We start from the raw sequence: 26123 nt of genomic DNA on the forward strand, positions 1-26123 counted from the left end.
AACTCAGCAGTGGCCACAGGACTGCAAAAGGTCAGTTTTCATTCCAATCCCTAAGAAAGGCAATCCCAAAGAATGCTCAAATTACTGCACAATTGCACTCATCTCACATGCTAGTAAAGTAACGCTCAAAATTCTCCAAGCCAGGCTTCAGCAATACGTGAACCAAGAACTTCCAGATGTTCAAGCTGGTTTTAGAAAACGCAGAGGAAGCAGAGATCAAATTGCCAATATCCGCTGGATCATCGAAAAAGCAAGAGAGCTCCAGAAAAACATCTATTTCTGCTTTATTGACTATGCCAAAGTTTTCGACTGCATGGACCACAATAAACTGTGGAAAATTCTGAAAGAGATGGGAATATCAGACCACCTGACCTGCCTCTTGAGAAACCTGTATGCAGGTCAGGAAGCAACAGTTAGAACTGGACATGGAACAACAGACTGGTTTCAAACAGGAAAAGGAGTACATCAAGGCTGTATATTGTCACCCTGTTTATTTAACTTATATGCAGAGTACATCATGAGAAACGTTCAGCTGGATGAAGCACAAGCTGGAATCAAGATTGCCGGAAGAAATATCAATAACCTCAGATATGCAGATGACACCACCCTTATGGCAGAGAGTGAAGAGGAACTAAAAAGCCTCTTGATGAAAGTGAAAGAGGAGAGTGAAAAAGCTGGCTTAAAGCTTAACATTCAGAAAACTAAGATCATGGCATCTGGTCCCATCACACCATGGGAAATAGATGGGGAGACAGTGGAAACAGTGTCAGACTATTTTTTGGGGCTCCAAAATCACTGCAGATGGTGATTGCAGCCATGAAATTAAAAGATGCTTACTCCTTGGAAGGAAAGTTATGACCATCCTCGATAGCATATTAAAAAGCAGAGACATTACTTTGCCAACAAAGGTCCGTCTGGTCAAGGCTATGGTTTTTCCAGTGGTCACGTATGGATGTGAGAGTTGGACTGTGAAGAAAGCTGAGCACCGAAAAATTGATGCTTTTGAACTGTGGTATTGGAGAAGACTCTTGAGAGTCCCTTGGACTGCAAGGAGATCCAACCAGTCCATCCTAAAGGAGATCAGTCCTGGGTGTTCATTGGAAGGACTGATGCTGAAGCTGAAACTCCAATACTTTGGCCACCTGATGCGAACAGCTGACTCATTGGAAAAGACCCTGATGCTGGAAGGGATTGGGGCCGGGAGGAAGAAGGGGCAACAAAGGATGAGATGGCTGGATGGCATCACCACTCGATGGGCATGAGTTTGAGTAAACTCCGGGAGCTGGTGATGGACAGGGAGGCCTGGCGCGCTGCGATTCATGGGGTCACAAAGAGTCGGACACGACTGAGCGACTGAACTGAACCGAACTGATAAGCGAAAAGAATCTGAAAAAGAACAGACATACGTATAACGGAATCACTCTGCTGTACACCTGAAATTAACCCTTTATATCAATTATACATCAATAAAAAATAAAATAAATACATGTATATTTATTTCTTTAAAACCTAAGGGAATGAGTGTTCAGTCACCGAAAGACACAGGAGTCACTGTCTCACTGTGCATATATTCCTTTGGCAGCAGGAGTAAATAAAAGCATTTCTCCCTGAAATATACAGAATCATAACGCGTAAGTCACCGGCCAGGAAGGACAGTGGGAGCAGACTGGTCTCCCTGCTCATACGGGACCCTCCCTGGCCATTGTACTAAAACTCTGAAAAAACAGGGAGCAGGGATAACAGTTGGGGGTTAAGGCACTGTGCCCATGACTTGTAGTATTATGTTTTCACATGAAAAGTCTGAAGGATATTCAAATGATCAGCAGGTGCAGCTCCATCATACTCCTGAACATAACCCAGAGAGCCAGAAAACGCTCTTCAACCCCTAAAACATGGTAGTTGAGAAAAATGTCAGTTGGAATGGCCAAAACATGGAAGCAACCTAAATGTCCACTGACAGAGGAATGGATAAAGAAGATGTGGTACATATATACAATGGAATATTAGTCATAATAAAGAATGAAATAAGGCCACCTGCAGCAACATGGATGCACCTAGAGACTGTCATACTAGGTATGCCTGAGAAAAACAAATATCATGTGACATCACTTATATGTCTATCTAAATATGACACAAATAAACTTATTTACAAAACAGAAACAGATTCACAGACAGAAAACAAACTTCGTTACCAAAGGAGAAAGCCTGGGGGAGGGGGTAAATTAGAGGAGCTTGGGATTAACACATACACACTGCTAGATATAAACAGATGACCAAAATGATCTGCCAAATAGCACAGGGAACTCTACATCTGAAACACTAGAAATCAACTGTACTCTAGTATAATATAAAAATTTTTTAAAAAGAAAGAAAAATGTCAGTTGTAGGAGTTTCCTAAGAATTTCTGTTAGCACGAATTGCTATCTCCATTCAGAAGCCACATCTTCTTTGAAGAACTTACTAGCGAAGTTCCAAGTCCATAGAAACTCTATTGCCTTTCTCAAAGTTAAATTATGTGTCATGATAATCAGTACACTGTGCTTAATGATAAAAAGTACTTATATCCTCACTGAAATGTTGAGATACGCTTGAGTTATTGAACACTATGATTTTGTATTTAGTTTCTTTTTAAGTTAATTAAGCCTACAGATATAACATCCTACATTGTAGGTTATTCCAAAGAGAGAGGGGAAAACAATATTGTTCCATGAAAATGAATAATATCTGTGATTAATTATATTGTTAAAATAACACAAGTTTGCATCTCTACCTGGGAGGCATCATCATCTGGCACAAAAAAGAACCAAAAGAAAAAAAAAATCAATCCTGAATCTGACACAGTTCTCTGAGTATGAGTCCATTTCATGCCATCAGTTAATTATTAATTCTTCTAGCAATAATGCTGTAGGACTGGGCTGGCTCCTGCAAGACTACCCTTGTTCAATTTACTATTCCATTTTCTCCAAACAAAAATCTGGCAACATGACAGACATCAGTTTCCTTTATACTTTGTGAACCAGCTTTTATTTTCATAACAACTATATAAAATACTAATTTGAGGTCACATTTCCTAACATGGAGACTCACTTCAGTCACTGGGCATTTCTGAACCAAACAGAACAGGGCTTACTGGGGGCTGGGACATTTAGGCAGAGCAGCATGAAGTCTGGGCTAGGTAAGCGTGAATAACTTTCAGCTTTTAAATCCACTAATTATAAAACAACATTGTCACTGAGAGTTTGGGGTTAGCATATGCAAACTATTATCTATAGAATGGATAAACAACAAAGTCCTAGTCTATAGCACAGGGAGCTGTAATATATTCAATATCTTGAGATAAACCATAATGGAAAAGAATATTAAAAAAGAAAAAAATGTATATAAATAACTGAATCTCTTTGCTGTACAGCAGAAATTAATACAACACTGTAAATCAACTATACTTAAAAAGCAGCATTGTCTATCAGGTCAAAACCAGCTTAAGGCAACATCAGCGTTTTCTACAATTTTGAATTTGCTTATCATTTACTGTCGTCAATGAGTAAAGACATCAAGAGGGTCAGAATGTGGATTCCTGGCCAGATTCTCTGGGCAAGACAACTGAGCCCCAGGTGAGCAGAAATAGTGGTCCCCAAAAGGGAACTGGGGGCCTGGTCCAGCTCACTATCATAGCTTGGAACTCAGATTCCATTTCTGACTCTGACACCATGCAATTATTTGTCCTTCATGTCCTGACACTTTCCCAGCTACCCAAAAATTGCCACGATCAACTTTATGAAATAATTCAAAAGGTTATCAGGAGAAGAAATACAAAGGCCAACTGGGCAATACAATCTATTATCACAATAGCTCTGAACAGCCTCCTGCAAAAAACTATTGAAAACGACAACTCTGTTAAGTCGATTTTCTAACAACGCTCCATTTCTTTTTCTATTTACAATAATCATTATAACCGTGTTTTCTTTTCCAGTTCACAAATTCCCAATTTGCCCGGATTGCTTCTAATTACTATCCTGGTCCTTTTTTAATATTTGAAAAGTAAGGCAGGGGGTGGGAGTGTCTAGGAAGACGCACACATTTTGTAAAATGTCTGGTTGAGGGAGGAGAAGCGGGGCAGCTCTGGCGTTTTAAGTAAGGAGGCACTGCCCTCCTCAAGGGCAGGAAGCTGCTCCTCTGAGGGGGCAGATCCATGCAACCCACGTGACTGGTGGAGGCAGTCATGCTAGCTCACCTCAAAGTTTCCCCACCCCTCATCCAGAAAGACTCTGACCCACGCATCATGGGGGAACAGCCCTGGGTGAGTTTGCACGATGCCACAATGCCCGGAAAAATGTGCCGCTCCAGAATCACATCAGAAAAGTCAGCAGTGGCCTTAAATTGAAAGGGTCAGATACTCTACCAACTTTCAAAACATTTAAAAGGTGTTTCTCAGGATCAGGGACACAAGAGAACACATTGGTGGTTGTTGGGGGAGGGGCTGGGAGAGGGATGGCATGGAAGAGGGATAGCATAGAAGGTTGGGGTTAGCTTTTATATAGATGAAAACATCTACTGCTGTTCTCTTGTGTTCTTATAGAAGTAATATTTGCAAAATATTTTCCAGTCCCCTAAAATTCATCATACTTCCCAACCAGCTCATGATGTTAGGTTCATGGATCACTGCCTAGGGGAAGAAATAAGCCACAGGACTGGTAGAGGCAAACTATTACTTATAGGACGGATAAACAACAATGCTCTACTGTATAGCACAGAGATCTATACGCAAAAGTCTATGAGAAATCATGAGGGAAAAGGATATAAAAGAAAAAGACTGTATACATGCATGTAACTGAATCACTTCCCTGAACAGTAGTAACACAACACTGTAAATCAAGTATATGTCAATTTTTAAAAAAGAAAAAAGTTTAATGCAATTGGAGGGGGGCAAAAAAGGTGTTTCTGCTGGTGTTTAACATTAGAATAGCTCTCTGGACTCAGCAGTCATCACAATGGTGACCAACCATTCAGCATAATGAGCATTGACTAATCATCAATCGAGATCACAATGATCTTTTAAAAAAATTCCAAATCTTCAAGGTTGCCAAGTACCCAAGCACGTTTTTTGATTACAGACAACATTTTAAAAAAATTGAATCAAAGCAAGAAGTAAGTAAGTAGAAGAGTGTTCCTTCTAAGGATGCTGTATGCACTGCCATCAATTACCAGACATCTACGAAGTCCATTTGGGGCCCTAACGTTCTCATAGCTGGCATAACCAGGCAGTTAACAGCATGGTGGGCAGTCCTTTTATTTTCTACCCATAAATCTCTGCTTAGTCCTCAAGATCCTGCTGGATAACAACAGCTCAGGTTAGCAGTCCCTGAAAATCACCGGCTCTAAAAGCCTCAGCTTGGCTCTGTGACCAACTCAGCGTCTGGTGTGGACAAGTCAGCTCATCTTTCCTGTGACTTTTTTTTTCCTTTTTTTAAATTTCATTGAAGTACAACTGGCTTGCCATGTTGTGTTAATTTCTGCTGTATAGCAAAGTGACTCAGTTATACACATATATGTTTTCTTCATATTCTTTCTCATTATGGTTTATCACAGGATATTGAATATAGTTCCCTGTGCTAGACAGTGGGACTTGTTTATCCATCCTGTAAATAAAAGTTTGCCTCTGCCACTCCTGTGGCTTATTTCTCCCCCTAAGCAATGCACCACGAACCTAATACAAAGAGTTGGCTGGGGAAGTATGATGAATTGGAGGGGACTGGAAAATATTTTGCAAATATAAATGCTATAGGAACACAAGAGAACAGCAAGCAGCAGGTGATGGAAAATTAAAGAAACGTGAGGTGCTTTGGGGTTTCAATGGAAAGGGAAGTAAGTCACTGCATAGAAAAATAAAGACAGCCCACGGTCACAATTGATGTCTACCTGAGCAGAGGAGACACTCCACCTCTGACAAATGAGCATAAGCGCATTGTCAGTTCAGCACATCTCATAGACTGCTGCTATACACAGACAGAGAGGGATGTGCAGACCCAGAACCACACCAGCTCTCTACCTTTCCTGGTTTATCACAGGTACTCACCCCACCGCTCAAAGAACCGAGGACACCACTGGCAGATCTTAACTTCTTCAAGGTACACGGTGCTTATAATACTAGTGTTTGCTCATAAAGGGTAAAAATATTTTGTCCATGCATTAAAAAAAGACTTACTCCTAAGGCAGAGTTAATATGAAGGGCTACATGGGAATCAGAACTTGGTTCATGATACAATAGATAAAAACAGGCTTAAAGTTAACTCATGCAAAAAGGCAAACTCTATTGCACTCCATTGCAAATGGAAGGCCCACAACTGGTTTCTCAGGCTTTCCATATGCCCACAGGCACACATATTATGCATCAAAGGTCCACAAAATGAACACAGTAGTCTCTAGTCCTGCCTTATTCACCTTTGTATCACCTAACGAACCCAGTACTCAACAGGTACACCTGTATGAACCCATACGGAGCCAGGACCCATTCAAATTTTTAATACTTCAAGCTTAAATTGTGACAGTTTCAGTCATAAATAAATTGGAGCCTTAACAGTACCAACATACAGCCTTTCATCTGAGTATCAGGAATACACATAAACACAAATTTAATGACTCAAAGACAAAGTAAGAGGAAAAAAAAGAGAGACAGTCTTTTCCCACTGATTCATCCCCAACAAATACTGCCTACAAGTAGGATTCAGGCTTTCTTTCTAGGCAATGTGAGAATAGCTAACAATCTCTAATTAAGGAGTGTCAAAGCCTACGAGCAACTCAAGTGGGGCTGTCACCATGAGAAGGCTTTCAGGACTTGGTCGGGGAGCAGGAAAAATCCTCTCAGAAATACCTGGTGGGTGATACCACCACCTGGAACATTCTAAAAATGTCTGTGAAAGTGGCACAGAGAGAAGCTGGGATTTCTTTTTTTTACCTGCACCACACATTTGGTGGGAAACTCGGTTCCCTGACAAGGGTTCGAACCCAGACCCCCAGCTTGGAAGCTCAGAGTCCTAACCACTGGACTGCCAGGGAATTCCCAAAGATGGGATTTTTGGGTTCCAGACACTTTATCCTGGGACACAGTGGGACTCAGTAACTATTTGCTGAATAACATCTGTTTGACTTTCTGAGACAAAGAAGACAGCTATCAGATTTTTTAAACTGAAAAAATAAAAACCACTGCAGAGCTAGAAATCTCTATCTAGTCAAGTTCCAGGCTTTGGAAGATTCTTATTATGTCAAACTTAACTAGAGAATCCTTAAACGTTTTTTTTTAAAAAGGAGTTTATAATCTTGTCTCCCCAAAAATGGCTCACTACTCATGAAAATCCTCACTACTGAAGAGGATCTAAAAATAGAATCTGGCTAATGGGTGATTCTTGAAGTGGGGAGGGTAAAAATGGCTTTCCCAGCCCTTGAAAACACAGTCCTAACCAGCTCTGGTTTTCATCATGAATTTTAGGTTTCAATCACCAGGTTCATAAAACTAACTTCCATTTAGTCCCTGGATGTTCAGAATAGATTTAAAAATGTGCTAACAATCCTCAAGGCTACCTAATGGGACAAAAATGCTTTTCAGGTTTTAAACAAAGCCAAGTCTAGCCCAGACTAATTCTGGTTTAAGAAATAATCTGTCTGATACATGGAGTCTCCTTCATAACTTCCAGAAAGGATAGGAGAGATTAAAGTCACGAAATTTGGAAAGAGGAAATAGCTAAATAAGGTACTGTAGGTAGGTTCAAGAGGGAGGGGATATATGTATACCCATGGCTGATTCAGGTTGATGTCTGACAGAAAACAACAAAACTCTGTAAAGCAATTACCTTCAACTAAAAAATAAATAAGTTTTTAAAATAACAAGGTACTTTATGTTAGGAAAAATCTGAGCTCCCAAGGTCAAGTGGTGCACTGTCTACAGCTCCCCTTCTATGTACGTTATTCTACAGCTCACCGGTCTAACCAATAGATAAGTGAGAGCAATGCAGACCGGTTCTTTTCTACAGAGAAGGAATGCCTTTTGTTCAGTTCAGGGACGATCCTCCTTGCTCCCACCAAAAAGTATCTACGGATATTCAGACATTAGTTTCAATACTCCTAATCTATAAGTGTACAACAGTACTTCAGATTCTCTTTTGAACCAGATGGAACACCTCTCCAGTTTTCATGAGTTAGTTAAATATCATCTTTAACACGTGCTTATTTTTCTGCTTATATGAGAGTCATGATTTTACCTTTACTTAAGAACTGTCTTATAGTTTTAGAGTCTTTCTTCTAAAAAGAGGTAAACATTCAAATGTGCTCAAATATTCACTATTCCGATCTAAATTTTACTGATCTGATTTTGATGAAGGCCAGTAGTAATCAATGCACAAGAATGATCTCTACAGAAAAGAAATGCATGGTTACCAAAGAGGGATGAGGGTGGGGGAGCGATGATCAGTAACTTAGGGTCAGCAGATACAAACTAATGTACATAAAGTAAACGACAAGGCCCCACTGCAGGGTACAGGGAACTATATTCAGTATTCTCTAATAAATCGTAATGGAGGAGAATGCAAAAAAGAATATGCTAATACATATACATATGTATGGGTGTATAGCTGGATCGCTTGGCTGTATACCAGAAACCAACACAACATTGCAAATCAATTATACGACAATAAAAAACAAAAAGGACATTAACAAAAATGTTACAAAAAAGAATATAGACTCCAAAATAACTGGAGTCCATCACTCACTGATATTAAGGACAGTACACTTCCCTTGTCCTGTGAAAATGACAACTGTCAGAAGTCTCAGCTTACTGCATCCCTTTCTCATTTCAATCCCAATGTGTGTCCCCATGTTCCCTCGTATACAGATCACCATAAATAATATTGGATTTGAGTTGAATTATTTAGCACTTTTCTCTGTTTCATAAAAAATCATACATTTCTCTGGAAGCTAAAGTATATTTCCATCTGTTAATTTCCTCCCCACTCAAGAAAATCCCCTACAAACATTTTATTACCACTTACAGGAGTCTTTATTACTCATTCCCTAATTCTTACTTTTCAGCTGCAATTACTCATCTTTACAATCTCTATTGCCCTCAAGACAGAAGCAACCTAGCAAGGACATCAACAGTTCTCCCAGCCACAGACCCGATACTAGTTTGCAATCCAAACTACCATTACTTTAATTCCAAGGGACGTTTTTCAGTTCTTGAGAGAACAGACTTGTGGACACAGCAGTGGAAAGAGAGGGTGGGACGACTTGAGAGAGCAACACCGACACACACACATTATTATTACCACGCGGAAAACAGCTAGTGGGGATCTGCTGTAGGGCGCAGGAAGTGAGGCTTGGTGCTCAGTGACCTAGATGGGCGGGAGCGGGGCTCAGAGGGCGGGATTGTATGTATACTTAGAGTTGATCCAACACTGCTCGACAGCAGAAACCAACTCAACACTGTAAAGGGACTGTCCAATTAAAAATGAATTTTTAAAAAAGTCACAGCATTTGGTCTTCTAAAGGGCAATTAAATGATCTTGATGAAGCTCCCCATCTTAACTGTTAAATGGAAAAGAAGAAAGTTAAGATTAGCAATATGCAGTTTCTTCCCAAACAATTTTAGGACTGGAAGCATGTGCTAACCAAATCAAATATCCATAGAATCAAAGTTTTGGTCATTTTTTGTTTTAAAGTATTAAAACAAACAAACAAAAAAGAAAAAACGTAAGTTCAAAGAACCACCTGAAAGCTACTGATGCCGGGTCATCTGAGCTTAAAGACTTCCTGAGGCCAACAACCTGACTTAGCCTCTGGCTGGGAGTTGCGTGGGGTCACACCTGCCTCCCCCAAGCTGGCACAACCTCGGTGAAGAATTCCTTTGAGGACTTTCTGGTAAGCAAGCATTTAAGGCTCCCAACAAACAACCTTACATACGATTGATCCTGAGCTATGCTTCCCAAAATAACTTGTTCCCTTTGAGCCTGGGTAATTATGCGCAAGACATGGCTCTGGGTCAGCGCAGACCCAACTGTTCCTTGGTTATAGGCAAGAGCAGCATTCATTGTACTTTCATGACCCTCTTCTTGAGGATGAATTCAAGCTTAAAGAAAAGCTTACTGATGTGTTCCCCCTCCTCCCCGTCCCCTCCCCCCAGTCCATCCCGGCAACTGGGGAAGCAGCTTGTTCTACCCAGACAGCAAAATAAATATACTTTAATTCAAGTTCACCATACTGTTACTATTTTCAGGGACCCAAATAAATGGTTGCCTACGCAGAGAAACTAAAAGTGCTATTTTGAAGGAAGTGGCTCTCTGGAGTACGCCACATGCTTTGTGCTGGTGGTTTGAACCCTCACATGGTTCTAAGTGGGTAACAGTCCCCCAGTCAGCTCCATCACAGGTTTGCGCCACATGCAGGGAAAGCTCTGCAAAGCAGAAGGGCCACAGAACAGGGAAGCTTGGCATTTCCAAAGCTCCTGCCACTGGCGGGAACCAGGCTGGCACTTCCTCCATCAAGAAGTTCTTCCCTAGGGCTCACGCTGAGGGCAAAAGTGTTCAAAAGTCTTCATATCCTAAATCATTTCAGACAATATATATTACAGTATAAAACATAAATATATGCTTTTCAACTATGGCCTCAGGTCATCTAGCAGGCAATATGACAAAATGTTAACACTAGTTTTCTCTATGGTGTGACTTTAAAAAAATTTCTTCTTCATATTTTCTGTAATAAAGACATAGGACTTGGGCAATTATTTGAAAACGTATCTCCAAAAAGTAGTTTAGGAAACTCTATACATTCTGGTAGGTTAGATTCTCTGCCCTTCTCTGGTTAGCTGTAATTATGTTAACTAGCTTTACTTTCCTCAGCCTTTGTCATTCTACCTAAAAAAGGAAAGCAATTTAAATTGAACATATTCCAGCAAGTCTAAATTTCTGACGTTAACCATTTGATAAAGTGCTACTTCAAGGCTTTCTTTTTTTGTAAGTTTCACAGTAGAAATCCCTCGTTCAATATCACATTTTAAAATATCATATAAAATAGATAAGTGGTAAGAATCTAATGCATAGCACAGAGAATTCTACTCAACACTCTGTAATGGCCTATATCTGAAGATAATCTTAAAAAAAAACAAGAATGGACATATGTATATGTATAACTGATTCACTTTGCTATACCCCTGAAGCTAACACAACACTGTAAATCAACTATACTCCAACAACAACAAAAAATGCCCCATGGAGACGGTACACACTGTCCAAGTCCAAGGGCCGTGGAAGAGAAATCCTTTGGAGTCCTTAGTATCTAGTTACCCAGACACCAGTGACAGCAATAGACCCACGGTCACCCCCCAGGTATTTCTGACAGCAATTTCCCTGCTTCCCGACCAAGTCCTTAAAGGACCCCCAAGGTGACTGCCCTACCTCATCACAGAAGGGACAACTTTACATTAAACACAATTTTATCCCACAGTAAATATACTTATTCCTACTTTACTAGCAGACTTTCAAGTCTCTAAAGATATGTATCATTTTTTGTAAGAAAAAGACTTAAGGTGTCATAAAAACAAACTTAGAGATCTGATCTTGGAAATAGGTCCAGATATTTTAATAATGTTTAACTCAGATTTTTTGGGCTTCCCTGGTAGCTCAGGTGGTAAAGAATCTATCCACAATGCAGAAGACCCAGGTTCGATTCCTGGGTCAGAAAGATCCCCTGCAGAAGGGAACAGCTACCCACTCCAGTATTCTTCCTTGGACAGAGTAGCTTCACAGGCTACAGTCTATGGAGTTGCAAAGAGTTGGACACGACTGAGCGATTAGCACTTTAGGATTTTCATTTATTTTTATTACTTATTGTTTACTGTGCTGGGTCTTCCTTGCTACATGGGTTTCCTCTAGTTGCTGCAAGCAGGGGCTACTCTCTAGTTGCGATGTGTGAACTTCCCGTTGCTGTGATGCCTCTTGTTGTGGGTCACAGGCTCCAGGGTGCATGGGCTTCAGAAGCTGCAGCACGGGGGCTCAGTAGTTGCAGCTCGCAGGCTCCAGAGCACAGGCTCAATAGCTTTGGAGCATGGGCTTGGTTGCATGAATCAGGGATCAGGGATTAAACCCATGTCTCCTGTATTGGCAGGCGAACTCTTTACCCTGAGCCACTGGTGAAGTCCAAATCCTTAATTTTCTAGATGTGCAAAAGCAGTACCCTTAAAGTCTAGCACATATTATTATCAAGCCATCTGAGGTATGAGCATAAATACTACTTACAAGACTACACAGACGGTATACAAACTACCAAAATTGTGAACTTCAGAGGTAAACCTGGCCCATGGGAGGCCTCCAGTGAGGTCGGTGGTCCCATACCTCTCAGACTTAGGGCTCACTCCCACCGCTGGCTGCAAGGCTTCTTCTAAAGGATTCGTGAGTTAGAAGACTCAGAAATTACTGGGCTCTGATACTGAAATCAGTCGGTTTTAGAGCTCTCATTTCACTAATATTTGTGTTTTTTTCAAGTTCAGAAATAGGCCAGAACGTTCAGAAAAAGGCATTATTGTCCAATATACAAATTATTTGGGTCTTGATATTATTTTAACCTTCTTTGAAATGGTCTTGTGTATTTCCTCTGAACAAAGTGACCATAGAATCTGAAGTCTAAGCCAGACCACCTCTGAGGGTCAAAGGTGACATTATTTATAATTACTCTGGGACAAGAGCCACAACTGAGATTGTCTTGGGAAAACCTAGATGAGGGGGTCACCCAACCTCTGGGATCAATCTCTGCCCCCCCTCATTTCCTTTCATAAAGAGTTGAAAATCTGAGAGATGGGCATCATGCTATACGCCTTCAACTAAGTTAATTCAACAGTGTTAAATGTCTATTACATCTCAGTAAAGGCTGGGAAACAAATAAAATGAATCTTTGTAAGGAAGGAGGTGGCCTGGAACTGCGATAGGCAGATAGCCCCTATCCCTTCCAGGTCTCCCCTAGAAATTCACATACCTAAGCAGGTGAGGACCTGATCTATGTCTAAATAAAAGCTCCGGAAGCAGTCTTGGCAAGACTGCCCCTAAAAATAACCTTTCCCCAAAGACACGTTACATGTCTGTTCGGCTCCTTCCTCTGGCTCTCCTCTGGGGGTGGTGGAGGAAATAAAGATGCAGAGGTATCAAATTCAGCATCTTCAGACACTGTTCCCACCTCCTGTCTCAAATTCAAGCTCCCAACTCAAAGCTGTAAAAGCAATGGCCACAGGAGTCAGACCAATAAACCTGAAGGAGGCTATGGGGTCAATTTACCAGATCAGCCTGCAGCAAGAGAAGGGAAAGAGCCTACCAGTACTGCCTTCTCACATGGGGCCACAAACTACAGTGAACCCATCCACCACATTTACAGGATGTTAAAAGGCTTTGCCTCTGCCAACAGAAGTTTCTTGGCACAATTTTGTTCTCTTCCCCTTCCAAGCCTGAAATTCACCATTAGGGTTCTTCTTGGAACTAGGAATAAGACAACAGCATTATTGTCTTAGAAAGGTCACCGTTAAAATATTGATGATCCCCTAGACATTCCTGATGGTCCAGTGGTTAAGAATCCACCTATCAATGGTTTGATCTCTGGTCCAGGAAGATTCCACATGCTGTGAGGCAACTAAGCCTGCGTGCTACAACTACTGAAACCTTCATGCCCTAGAACCTGTGCTCCGCAACAAGAGAAGCCACTGCAATGAAAAGTCTGCACACCACAAATAGAGCAGAGCCCCCACTCCTCACAACTAGGGAAAGCCTGTGCATAGCAACTACGACCCAGTGCAGCCAAAAAAAAAGTTAAAAAAATTGATGATCCTTGGGAAGGCAGGTCTTGCCTAAAAATCTTTAGTTTTTAGGAACAGACAATCATAACAGAATCATAACACTGTGAGAAATTATCAGGGGAACTGGGGGTTAAGAGAGGTGTCCAAGCAGAGCAGGGAAGAGGCCTGGATGGTCAAAAGCAGGTAGCAGGAAGCCTGGGTTTGGGGGAGAAGCCAGAACTTTCAAAACAGGGAAAGTAACAGTTGGGTCACTTGGCAGTTTTGCTTCACAATTTTGTTTAGAGAGTAAAGCATCGGTTGAACATAACTTTTTTTTCCTTTTAGGATTGGACATTCCTGGTAACTACTTCACAATGTACACATTTATCAAAACATGTGCCACACTAAATACATACAGTTTTTCACTTCTCAACGACACCTCAGTAAAGCTGAGGCGGGGGCATAGCTGGGTATCCTTTATTTGTGAAACTTGGGTTACCTTCACCTGGTGGGGTTCAGAGGGATTCACTGTGTGTTCTCTCTGCTTCTGTGTATGTTTGAAATTTTCTATAAGTTAAAAATAAATAAAAGAAAGGCAGGATATTTTCAATGTAAAGTGAAGGGAGTCCTGGGCACTGCCACTGGCCAGATGTCTATGGAGCCCAGTCTTGGCGAGCATCCTTGTCCACTAAGACATCATGTCTGCAGGAAGATGGCTCTGATCTACACTCTTGCCTCTGGAAGTCTCCTTTTCTCGTTCCAAAAGGGAACTGACTCAATTACTTAGGCATCCTGAACTCCAGTTTCTTTTTGGAACTGTGTCAGACAGACCAGTAGTTAATTCCAAAGATGTGCCCTTAGTGGCATGTCCAATAAGCCTCCATTTGAAAGATGCAGTTGGCTTTTCCTGTGGTCCCTTTGCTCCTCCTCTGGCATTTCTGTGGGATAGAGCGATTGCTAGAGCCTGACTAGGGGAAAATCTTGGAAGGACAATATTTTCCATGTCTCAGAATTTAGTTTTCTCACTCTCATCAGATAGTCCCCCTTGACCCACTTAGAAATTAAAAATTCAGACACACACTCCCTTTCAAATGGGGCATTGAAGGAGGGAGGCATTGGGAATCTGAGTTTAGCAGATGCAAACTATTATATTTTGGGTTGGCCAAAAAGTTCGTTAAGAGTTTTTGCATAAGATGCTATGGGAAAACCTGAATGAATTTTCTGATCAACTCATATTTTGGCTCAATCCAATATATAAAGGATAAACAACAAGGTCCTACTGTATAGCATAGGGAACTATATTCAATATCCTGTAAGAAAGTATAATGGAAAAGAATGTGAAAAAGAATATATGTGTATAACTGAATCACTTTGCTGTATAGCAGAAATTAACACAACATTGTAAATCAATCAAACTTCAACAAGATATATCTTTTAAAAATAAAAATAAAAGCACCTCTTTTGGAGATAAGTTACCTGGATATAAAATTCAGCTCTGCCGCTTGCAGATCAAAATACACAATAAAAGAATTAGCACCTCTGTATTTTATAAAATTTTGACTGTGAAGGATAATATCTTTGTAATATAGACAAAATTCTGTGTACATTTCCCAGTTACCACTTCCCTACCCTCAACCACCCGTAGGTGGGTTACTTAATGTCCCTAATGGAAAAGTAAGAACCACAATACTCATCTCTTAAGACTGCTGTGACACTGGAATAAAATAATACGTATGGTTAAAACAGTGCCTGGAAATTCTCAATAAACAGCTGCTCTGCCCTAGAACAGTGAATAGCTTGGAATACTGGGAGCCATGTGCCAAATCCCCTCCCCCTCTTTTTTTAATCCACGGGCAAAAAAACCCATATTTTAACATATCATTTTTACTGTCTTATTGGAATATTTTTCTTGTATTGTTATACGGAAAAAACAAATATAAACAATTAAAAAATAAACAAACTTGAAACTAAACACCTAAATGAGGGCCACCATTCGTCTCATTTTTAAAATTTTATAAACAATAAAACAGAAAAAGTTGGGACTTCCTTGGCAGTCATGACTCCCAGAGCTCAGCCTTTCTCTCCTATAACAAAACCCACAGTGTGTGCAGGTTTCTATTATGGGCACTTTGAATCACTCAAATGAGACTTGGGGATTATGAAGAACCAGCATGAGCAGCAAGATATATCATATTCAGAGCCATGAAACAACTCTCAATAAATTTAAATGAATATAAGTCAAACAAAGTATCTCAGACCACAACAGAATTAAGTTAGAAATCAGAAACAAAAAGCCCTCCAGAAAATTCCCAGATAACTGGAAATTCAATAACACTTTTCTAGGTAACCTAAGGATGAAAGGAAAATTAGGGGATATTAGGAACTTCCCTGACTTTCCAGTGGTTAAAACTCTGAGCTTCCAATTCAGGGTGCGCGGGTTCAATCCCTAGTTGGGGAACTAAATCCCCCATGCTGCATGGTGCAGCCAAATAATAATAAACAAAAACAGAAAAGAGAAATCTACCTTGCGGTTGAATCCTACATTCAGTATGTTAAGATGAAACTAATTCTTTTCAGTCATGAAACTACTTCTCTTAGTAATCCTTACAAATTTGCAATACAGTCTTCCTCAAGAAGGCCCCACCTTGGCCATTCCAGTTGCGGAACAATTTTATGTCAGAGACTTAAGCACACCACCACAAATAGTTTCTTACAGCTTTTCACTTCCTTTGGAAACCATAACTTATCTCATGAGCTAAAAGATCTCGCATTCCACGGTGCCAAGTCCCTGGGTTTCTGTTCTAGCAACTAAACCAATTCAAATGCCAGATTCAGATGGACTGGCAAAGTTCCAACAAAACACCAAGGTGAGATTTCTCCAGGAAGAAAAGCAAAGACATTGTGACAGTCTGAGTGGTTCCAAGTCGTCCAATAAATGCATGTTTTCATCCAGAGAAGCAGTGCTTCCACATTTCGGTAATTACTGCTTCCTGCAGGAGCCCTCGATGTTAGCTCACCTCAGCGTCTGCCAGGTACACATTCCAGGTCCCCCTCCTAACAGTTTCAAACTTGTGCTCTGAGCAGGTAACTTCTGCATGTAAATCTCTAAGCTTGACCTTTCTTTTCGATGTTTCCATGGGCTGTCAACCCCTCAATCCAAACCTCTCAATTTTACTGCCACAAAAACCTAACCACCACCCTATTTTCCCAGTTGGATACCAAAGGCACTAGAGATAAGACTAGAAACAAGCTGATTTCAGTTTTATGGCTTGGCTATTGTGAGCTCTTGGTCAAATACTGTACTCCGAATATAGTGGGACAATAGCTGTGATAAAGTGGTTTTATCGGGTTGAGCCATAAAAAACTGCAATTTGGGGAGGTCAAAATGGTTAGTGTCAAAAATTTCCTATGGTCAACCTAGTAAGTACAAAATATCTTAAAATTCTATTAAAAAGCAATGAGATTATTTTCTAAGTAATTATTATCTTCCCATCCTATTCGACTATGATAAAGTAACTTAAAGACCCCTCAGAACTCTAAAAAAGATAGGATTTCTTGATTTGCCAATCTCAGTTATAAGCATCTATATAAGATGCAGTCATACCTTCAATATCAAATGCTGTTGTCATTTTCCACCCCAATCTCATAGTCACCTACTTGTCCACTTGGCCCTCACAATTACTAAAAAAAAAAAAAAAAAGAAAGAAAAGGAGGTTTTTACTAAGATAGCAAGCTTTTTCATGTTGTAACAGACACTAATAAGAACCTATTTTCATTATGTAGTAATCCCTAGGAATGATGCCTAACATATTTACCCCCTAGCAAAAACAAACAAACACAACAACTCAAAGTCAACCCTGTAGTCCTAGATTTGGCTTCTACCAAGACTGCCCCAGGCAGATTCTTTTCCAGGGCCCACACACTCTGCAGAATCACCTGCATCTCGTCCCTATTTTCTAATCCTGCTACTGTGAAGCCTGGCATGTCTTCTAAAAATTCTTGTTTTACCAGGTTTTACATACGGAAGAACAAATTTAAATGTATATTTCTCTGTCTAAATGAATTTGGAATTTTATTACATGAGTAGATGTATTCAACCTGGACAAAAGAGTCATATGAAATCAAATCTAGGTTATCAGAATTTTGTTCATTCATGTGGTGACATGTTTTATTATCATTTAAATATATCTATATGTGTGGTTTTATTTTATTCCCCAAATCTCTAAATTGCAACTTTTAAAAAACATTAAGCAGATTCTCTTTCTAGGATCAGTCTTAGAATAAGAACTAAGTTGGAGAAATCCATCATTTGTGGAACTTGAGAAAATGCTTTGAGAAAACATTAAACAAGCGTGAGTTGGATTTAATACATCTGTAGCTTGCAGAGTTACAAAGATTGCAAGAAAAAATTTATTAATAACTGTACTAGATTCTTTTCTGAAATATGACTTATAATTTCTGTACTTCACAGATGTGCGTGCAGACTCTGAGTAGGCCCAGGGGACCAGAGAAGAGCATCTGCTCACGGGAGAGACCAGGAGAGCATCTAGTGAGTCAGGCTCTAGAGGAGGGGGCTGAGCAGGAAGAACTCCCAGAACGCGGGGAGGAGCAAAGGGATGAACTAAAAACAACACGGTGACGCCAAGAACCCTTGGGGTAAGAGGAGTAGCAGACAGAGGCTGGCCTGACCTCCCAAACCCCTGTGAGAGGTCTGAAAGGTCCCCTCAAGGCAATAAAGAACCACAGAGGGAGACTTCCCTGGTAGTCCGGTGGTTAAGAATCTGCCTTGCAATGCAGGGACATGGGATCAATCCCTGGCTGGCAAACTAAGTTCCCACAGAGCAATGAAGCCTGCAAGCCACAACCAGTCATTGCACAGCAATGAAAGATCCCAAATAACACGTCAAAGATCCGTGTGCCACTCCTAAGACCCGAAGCAGCCAAATAAATACATTTTAAAAAAGAACCACAGAGAGGCTTTAAGTAGAAACACACGACCAGGCTTGTAGTTCATATAGATCACTCCTGCAGCATCAGGGGGATGAGTCTGAGCACAAGCGCGGAGTGTGGAAGGGTGACAAAGCAGAGGCCACTGCCCCCATCCAGACAGTGAACACAGAGGCTCTGAAGGGCCTTAAAGCACGTGATGGGAGGAAGGGGCAGGGCTGGGAGACTTCAGGAGCGGGCTCCACAGGGGCTGGGAGAGGGCGAGGGCTCGAGGGTAACTCCCCGGTTCCCCACCTGGGTGCCAGAGGGGAAGACGCTTCCAAGCACTGTGACCAGAAACCACGCAGAAGGGGCTCCGGCAATGTTCCCCGCTTCATTCTGTGCGCCAGTCCCTCCTCTGTGCTTCTCACTAGCTTGTCTCCTGAACTATGCTGCAAGCCCCTTACGGCATGGGATGGAGCCAACTCCATGCCCTAACCCTGGTCCCCAGCATGACCGTGATCAACAGCTGCCAGAAGGATGAAAGAACGATCAGCCACGCTCCTGCTCCACTGCTATTCTGCTCTTGAGTACAGGCTGCAAGGGGAAAAGCAATCTTCTACTGATGGTTTCTGCTCAAGGAAATTGTGGGTAGGGGTATACTCAGAGGTGTGTGTGCAATTGCTGACAGGTGCTTGTGTAAAACATAGCCCTCAGCCTTCTTTAGACAGACCCATCTCTTGTGTTTGAGATGTTCCTGCCTGAGAAATTCGTCTAGCACAGTAGTTAGCAAGCGATTTCCCCTCATCTTTGCTTTCTGTTCTTTCTGGAAGAACCAGTCCCGTTCCCAGGGAAACAGTGGTACAGTTCTGACTGTCCTCCAACGTATTCCATGTCAACTCCTCTGCTCGTCATGGGAGCACCCCCACCCACCCCGGCGCTGCGCCTTTTATGTAGGTGTCTCCCAGCTGCAGCAATCAACTGCAGGGCATTCTGACAGTTTTCTGAAGCTGTGTTCATTAGGCTTCCCAGCGAAGAGTTCTATTCCTCCTCCCACACTCTCGGAAAAGCTCATTTTGGGTTCAAGTTTCTTCCTCGGTGAATTAGGTTGAAGGGTTAAGGGCAGACTCCAGGACATATCACAGTACCTAAAAGAAGACGAACAAAGACTGACTTCTCCACCTCCAGCTACTGCTCCTGTGGCTCTGCATAGCACACCAAGGGCACCTTGAGAACATCGGCCACTCTGGGGGCAGAGGTCTCTTAGGGCTCCCACAAGATCCTGCCTTATAAGCCTGCCCATCATCAACTCTCTCTGGACATCCAAGGATACCTGACACTCCAGCCCTCTCTTTAGGCAACAGCCACCTGGATGCACCGCTGGCCCCTCAGCACTCAGCCCCCTGCACTGGATGATACATCCCATAAACGGTTAGCTTTCCGCCCAGACACATCTCCTAGAGGAGAAGCAGGTACTCCTAGTCAGTTTGGTTACTTGTCAATATCACTATCTTGAGTTTTAAGTCCAGGGGCTCTAATGGTGAGATCATGTCCGCTTAATTGGATTTATACAACGGCCTGCCAGGGAACCACATGGGGTTATTTAATACTTTTTATAATCCCTCCTGATCTCTCTCAAATCAATGCCTTCCTCAACACTGTTTCTAATCCTCACCACTTGAAATGTATAGTCCCTGTAATGAGTTCTACCTGGATCCTCCACCTCAGGCGCTTACCGACTCCGGTTTATTCCACAAACAATAAACTACTTGAAACATGGCTCCTCCTAGCTCAAGCATTCCCGAGAGCACTCTTGGACCACAAACTCCACACTCACCCTGGCATCCTAGGTCCTCTATAACCTGGCTCCCCAGGTTACCAATGTAATTTTCTTTCTGAATTTGTTTTTTATTTATTTATTTTTAATTGGAGAGCAATTACTTCACAATATTGGGTTGGCTTCTGCCATACATCAACATGAATCAGCCCGAAGTATACATATGTCCCCTCCCTCTCGAACCTCCCTCCTACCTCTCACTGCATCCCACTTCTCTAGGTTGTCACAGAGCACTGGGGCTGAATCTGCATCTTTGGCTTCAGCTAAGTTCCTCTCATTTTCACACTTCCTCAAACACATCTTGAATAGCAGACATGTCAGCAAGCACATCCATTAACACGGAGCTGAGTGTCCCGGTCTGGCCACTTGGTGACTTTCTCACCCTCCCCCACCGACCCCTCCAGGTCAGATGTGACTGTAGTCATGTCACTGAAGTGTACACCTAAAAAAGGTTAAAAGGGTACCACTTATGCTCTGTACATTTTACTGCACACACAAAAAGTACATCCAAATCACTAAGGAACAAACGACGTGCTTCTTCTTCCCTCCAAAGTCCAACCACAATACTGATTACTATCGACACTGCCTGGTGAAATTAACAACTATTGGCTGCACACGGATAGTAATAACATTTACAGATCACTGTGTGGTCTACAAAGCCCCTTCGATGGAAACTAGTTTGACCATCTGATTCCGAAAAACTATGAGACAAAAAGACAGGGAATCCCTTATCTTTATTTTCCAGATGAAGAGACACAAATCTAAAGGTCTAGTGACTTAATTACGGTCAAAGAGAGGGTACCAGGTGGAGTTGAGGTTCATCTAGGTCTCATGAATTTGAGACATTTCACAGGCCCTTGGTTCATCATTCACCTTGCTGGAACGATTCTCACCTTTTCTTCCCCAGGAAAAATTCCCACAAGAGCATACTCCAATGTGCAGGGTGAAACAGCCTGTACCTGCATCCTACGCCAACAGCTGCTCGTCAGAACACGGAAAGCAGCAACTGGCAGCTTCTGAGCGCTCTGTTTAATCCGGACCTGCACAAGTGTCCTTCCACACTGCCTGACCCCACGTGGCAACATTTTAGTCTGATGGCAGGACTGACAGCCGGTGCGCTGAGGTGAAGGGTGAGCTGGTCCACCTAAATTGTGAGTACACAGAACTTTCTTTAGAAACAATGAGAACTGATCAGAATTCTGAATGTGGAATAAGTGAACAACTCTCTTATGCTCTTGACAATGAACAGAAAAGTGTTTTGATCACCTAGCTCTTACAGATTAAGGATGGAAGAAGCTTTTATGTATCAAAACACACAGTCACTTCCTTAAAAGGCCTGTTTTAGCCTTGCAGGGTGGTGAAGGACAGCACTCTGTGCCCACGGAGATAGCACACATATTCAGCATTGCTGCTCTGACAAGTCACCTCCCAATTAAGCTGCTGTTGAATTAAAGGCTGAATGTGCTCTGTGCTTCCAGGAGAAACTTATATCTAAGCAACAAAGACCTAGAAGTTTTAAAAGTCCACTGAAGACAGCCCCATTTTCATGAATACAAATATTCTCAAATACCCCTGGAAAGAGCAGGGGAGAACTCTGAAGCATCTTTACACACTCTTGCTAAATTCAACCCCTTCTAAACTGTGGCAAGAGAACAGTGCATTGTCAAAAAATTGAAAGCCAATTATTGCCAGAAGATCCAGAGATTTTCACTTCTGGGTACATAATTAAAAAAAAAAAAAACCTGAAAGCAAGGTTAAGAAGAGGTACTTATATACCCATGTTCACAGCACTATTTATAATAACCAAAAGGTAGACGCAACCCATGGGTGAATCAATCAATGGATGGATAAACAAAATATGTGGTCCATACAGTCAGTGAATTATTATTCAGCTTTAAAAAGTAAGGACATTCTGACACATGACACAACATTGATGAACCTAGAGGACATGATGCTAAGTGAAATCAACCAGACACTAAAGGGTAATTAGTGTACGATTCCAGGAGCAGGTCCCTAGGGGTCTAATTCATAGAGACAGAAAGTAGAAGAGTGGTTGCCAGGAGCTGGGGGTGGGGGGTGGGATAGAAAATTATTGTTCATTGGGTACAGAGTTTGGGTTTAATGGGTTTTGCAAGAAGGAAAGAGTTATGGAGACTGACTACACAATATGAATGTACTTAACACCACTGAACTGTACACTTTAAAATAGTCAAGATGACAAAATTAATGTAAAAAAAAAAAAACCACCTCTCATCACACACACACACAGCACTATACTTTTACTAAGTCCTTCTGTAGTGAGGAATTCCATCCCAGAGAGCAAGGATTACCACAGCCCATGAGACTCTGTGAACTGTGGATATAATTAGGCCCCACATCCATTATAACACTGCAGACGTCATCATGTGTTACCAGCATCTGTTGACAGATCTCATACCCGGCATATCACTGAAACGGCAAGCGTGGAGAAGATGGCCCACAATAGAAACAATGGCATTTCATCCTTGTCCTGTTCCAGCAGCTTGGCTCATAGGACATAAATAGAGGCCACTGCTCTGGCTGCCAGGACCTCTCAGTTCAGAACTATTTTATTTTACTGCCTCGAGTGGGTTCTCTACAAAAAAGTAGAAAGTAGAGGATCTTCTGGATCTGTTCAGGTCCAAGTCCTAATGGAGAGTTTCCTTCTGTTCTGTTTTTCCCTAAAGTCACAACACAGCACTCAGTGTATCTGAGAAAAAAAATGAATTCTCACTTTTTAGCATTATTATTATTATTACGACCAGGACTGGAGAAGGCAATGGCAACCCACTCCAGTGTTCTTGCCTGGAGAATCTCAGGGACGGGGGGAGCCTGGTGGGCTGCCGTCTATGGGGTCGCACAGAGTTGGACACGACTGAAGTGACTTAGCAGCAGCAGCAGCAGGACATATGTCTGTTTTTTAATAATATATTTCAAGTGTTATACAGTTTTAATAATATATTCACATAGGAACACCAAACTTTAAAAAATTACAACAAAGAAATTATATGGCCAAATAGTGTGTATTAAAAATTATATATAATTATATATTATATGTAAAATAATTAAAAACTATGTATGTGAATATATATATATTTTATATACATATATGTATACATGACATATGTCTATATGGCCGTTGCAAACTAAAATTAACCCTGCCCTGTACTGTAATTTTAAAAAATCAACAGAAACTATTGTGATTAGACTATTACTTTCAAAAATGATGAGCAGGCTACCTATCATGAGAGAAAAAAAGCAATCTTTGCAACAAAGATTTAAAACTTAAAAAAAAAAAATGAAAAAAATGTAGTAATCAAAACTGGAAAACTTTTAAAAAAAATAAACACACTGTTAAAAATTAAAGCAACAAGTTAACTTTTTTCTGACTGATGATGTGTCCATCAGCCCAGATGACACAGTAATAATAAACAGTAATAATCCTCAGGCCAGGTGTTTCCCTCACAATAAGTCATTTTAAAAACTGTAGAAGGTCTGAAATTTTATTCTCCTCTATAGACTCAACTTCCGCTTATCACTCTCATTCCACTGTTTTCAAGAAGGTAGGGACTCAGAGGGAGAATGAAATGTAGCTAAACACGAGCTTTCAAATAAATAATTTATTAAGTGGTCTCCTTAACGGAGAAATGACAACAAAAGAAAAATCTGGATTCGAAAATATTTGGTTATTTTATGAATAACCAAAAAACCCTCTAAAATGGTTATTTGATAATCATCCGAATATGAGACCTCTCTGCTTCTGTTTGTTAAGAGTATGGGATGTGTCCCCTGTAGCCAGACACTTATTCACCAGGCGCTATCAGATAATCACCCACTATGGCAGCTAAACAGAGCATTCCCATGCACACATATGGTCAACAGACGTTATCCACTTAAAAGCAGGCCCTTAGAAGGGAAACCCACTTTGCCCCACCCCAAGAAAAACAGGGGGTGAAAAAGCATAGGGCACTCTGCTTCTGCCAGGACACTGTCATCAGAAGCTTGGGTGAGCAGGTCTGGGCTGGCATCCCTGACCGGGCCAGGCTCTGCGCCCAGTCAAACGGAGGCGGGATTTAGCCTCCCGGGAGCAGTCCCTAGAGTTCTAGCCAAGGGGATCAAGAAGAAACCTTGAAATAGTGGAATGTTCCATTGGGCCCCCAGAGAGCGCCAACCAAGATGAGCAGGGAACTTTTAGAGCTGGCTGACTCCCTCGTCCCTGCGTGCTTACCTCAACGAACCATAAATAGAGTGTGAAATAACTATTACTTTGTGGGAGAATGTCTGGTGTTCATACAGCATCCCTCTCCAAGAAGCCCCAGAACATTTAATAAATGATTTCCAGTTCTTCTCTGGGGCAGCCCTGTGAAAATCGGAATGAAGCTGATGTTCATTTGACCTCTTTAATTTGGGGGGACGGTTACTGAACACGACGGGACCAGGAGATAACTCTGTAGCGAAGGTCACAGACTTGAGGGGTCAGAAGCGGACCTGAGACTCTCCGATTCTGGTCTAATGCAGGTTAAAACTGAAACGCCCGCACTGTTCCTCGCTTAACATTCCGTTTTGTAACTCCTGTCTGACACACGCGCGCACCCACGCACACGCGCGGGCGCGCGCCCACGACGCCCGGTTCCGTGACCGTCCCCGGACTTTATCGCCTCTCTCCCGGGGCACCCGGGCCACTAGGCCACGGGACCACACAGCCCTTCATCGAGCGCCCTCCCGCGGGTCCCCCCGGTCGGCGGCGACCCCGCGCGGGCGGCCCCCGGCTAAGGGGACACGCGGACCGGCGGGTCGAGCCCGCAGACGGCGAGCACGCGACCCCGGCTGACCTTCCTCTGCTGCTTCTCCCAGGCGGGGTCGAGGAGCAGGTCGCGGTCCCACTCCTCCTCCTGGATCATGTACTCGTCATCCTCGTAGACGTAGTTGTACTGCACACCAGGCTCGATCTGGTTCATGGCGCTCGGTGGTCGCGGCGGCGGCGGCGCGGCGCGCGGGGTCGGACGGGCGGGCGGGCGGAGACGCGGCGGAGCCGGCGAGGCGCGGGCGGCGGGCAGGCGGGCGCGGGGTGACCTTCGCGCGGTCCTCTCGGGGCGGCACGCTGGGCGCTGGGTCGCGGGCGAAGCACCAGCTCGGGCTCCGAGCGCCTGCCGCGCCGCTTAATACCCGCGCCGCCCGTCACGTGGCCGCCCGGCCGCGCCCCCGCCCCGCCCGGGCCTCCGCCCGCGCCCGCCCGCGTCGCTCCAGCACGTGCTGGCTGGCGGCGGGGCCCGGCGACTGGGGTCCGCACGCCCGGCGCCACCCCAAGCCTGCCCCACGGCGAGCTGAGTCCACCGGCACCTGCCCACGCCTCCCGTCCACCCTGAGGCTCATGGAGCAGCAGGACTCGCGGGCGCCCAGGTGGGTTACCCGGGTGCTTGGGTGTTCGGGGATCAGAGGAGGGACGCACACGGCTTGGGTCCCTGGCCAACCCCCCACCCCCGGCACATCTGTGTTGCCCAGCGTATTCACGTTTTCCATGTGTCCCCACATATTCATATATTC

General features: G+C 42.7%; 1 protein-coding gene across 1 annotated transcript in view; it reads right to left on the reverse strand.

Annotated features, from left to right (window-relative positions):
* Positions 1-25700, reverse strand: part of ACTN2 (actinin alpha 2) — a 78039-nt gene extending 52339 nt beyond the window's left edge. Inside the window, exon 1 of the mRNA XM_065922244.1 lies at positions 25412-25700. Within this exon, the coding sequence (XP_065778316.1) occupies positions 25412-25537 (126 nt within the window). The 5' untranslated portion in view covers positions 25538-25700. The remainder of the gene's footprint in view (positions 1-25411) is intronic.
* Between the last annotated feature and the right edge of the window lie 423 nt (positions 25701-26123).

This window comes from Muntiacus reevesi, chromosome 2 (assembly GCF_963930625.1).
Source record: "Muntiacus reevesi chromosome 2, mMunRee1.1, whole genome shotgun sequence".
In the NCBI taxonomy this organism is placed as follows: Eukaryota; Metazoa; Chordata; class Mammalia; order Artiodactyla; family Cervidae; genus Muntiacus; species Muntiacus reevesi.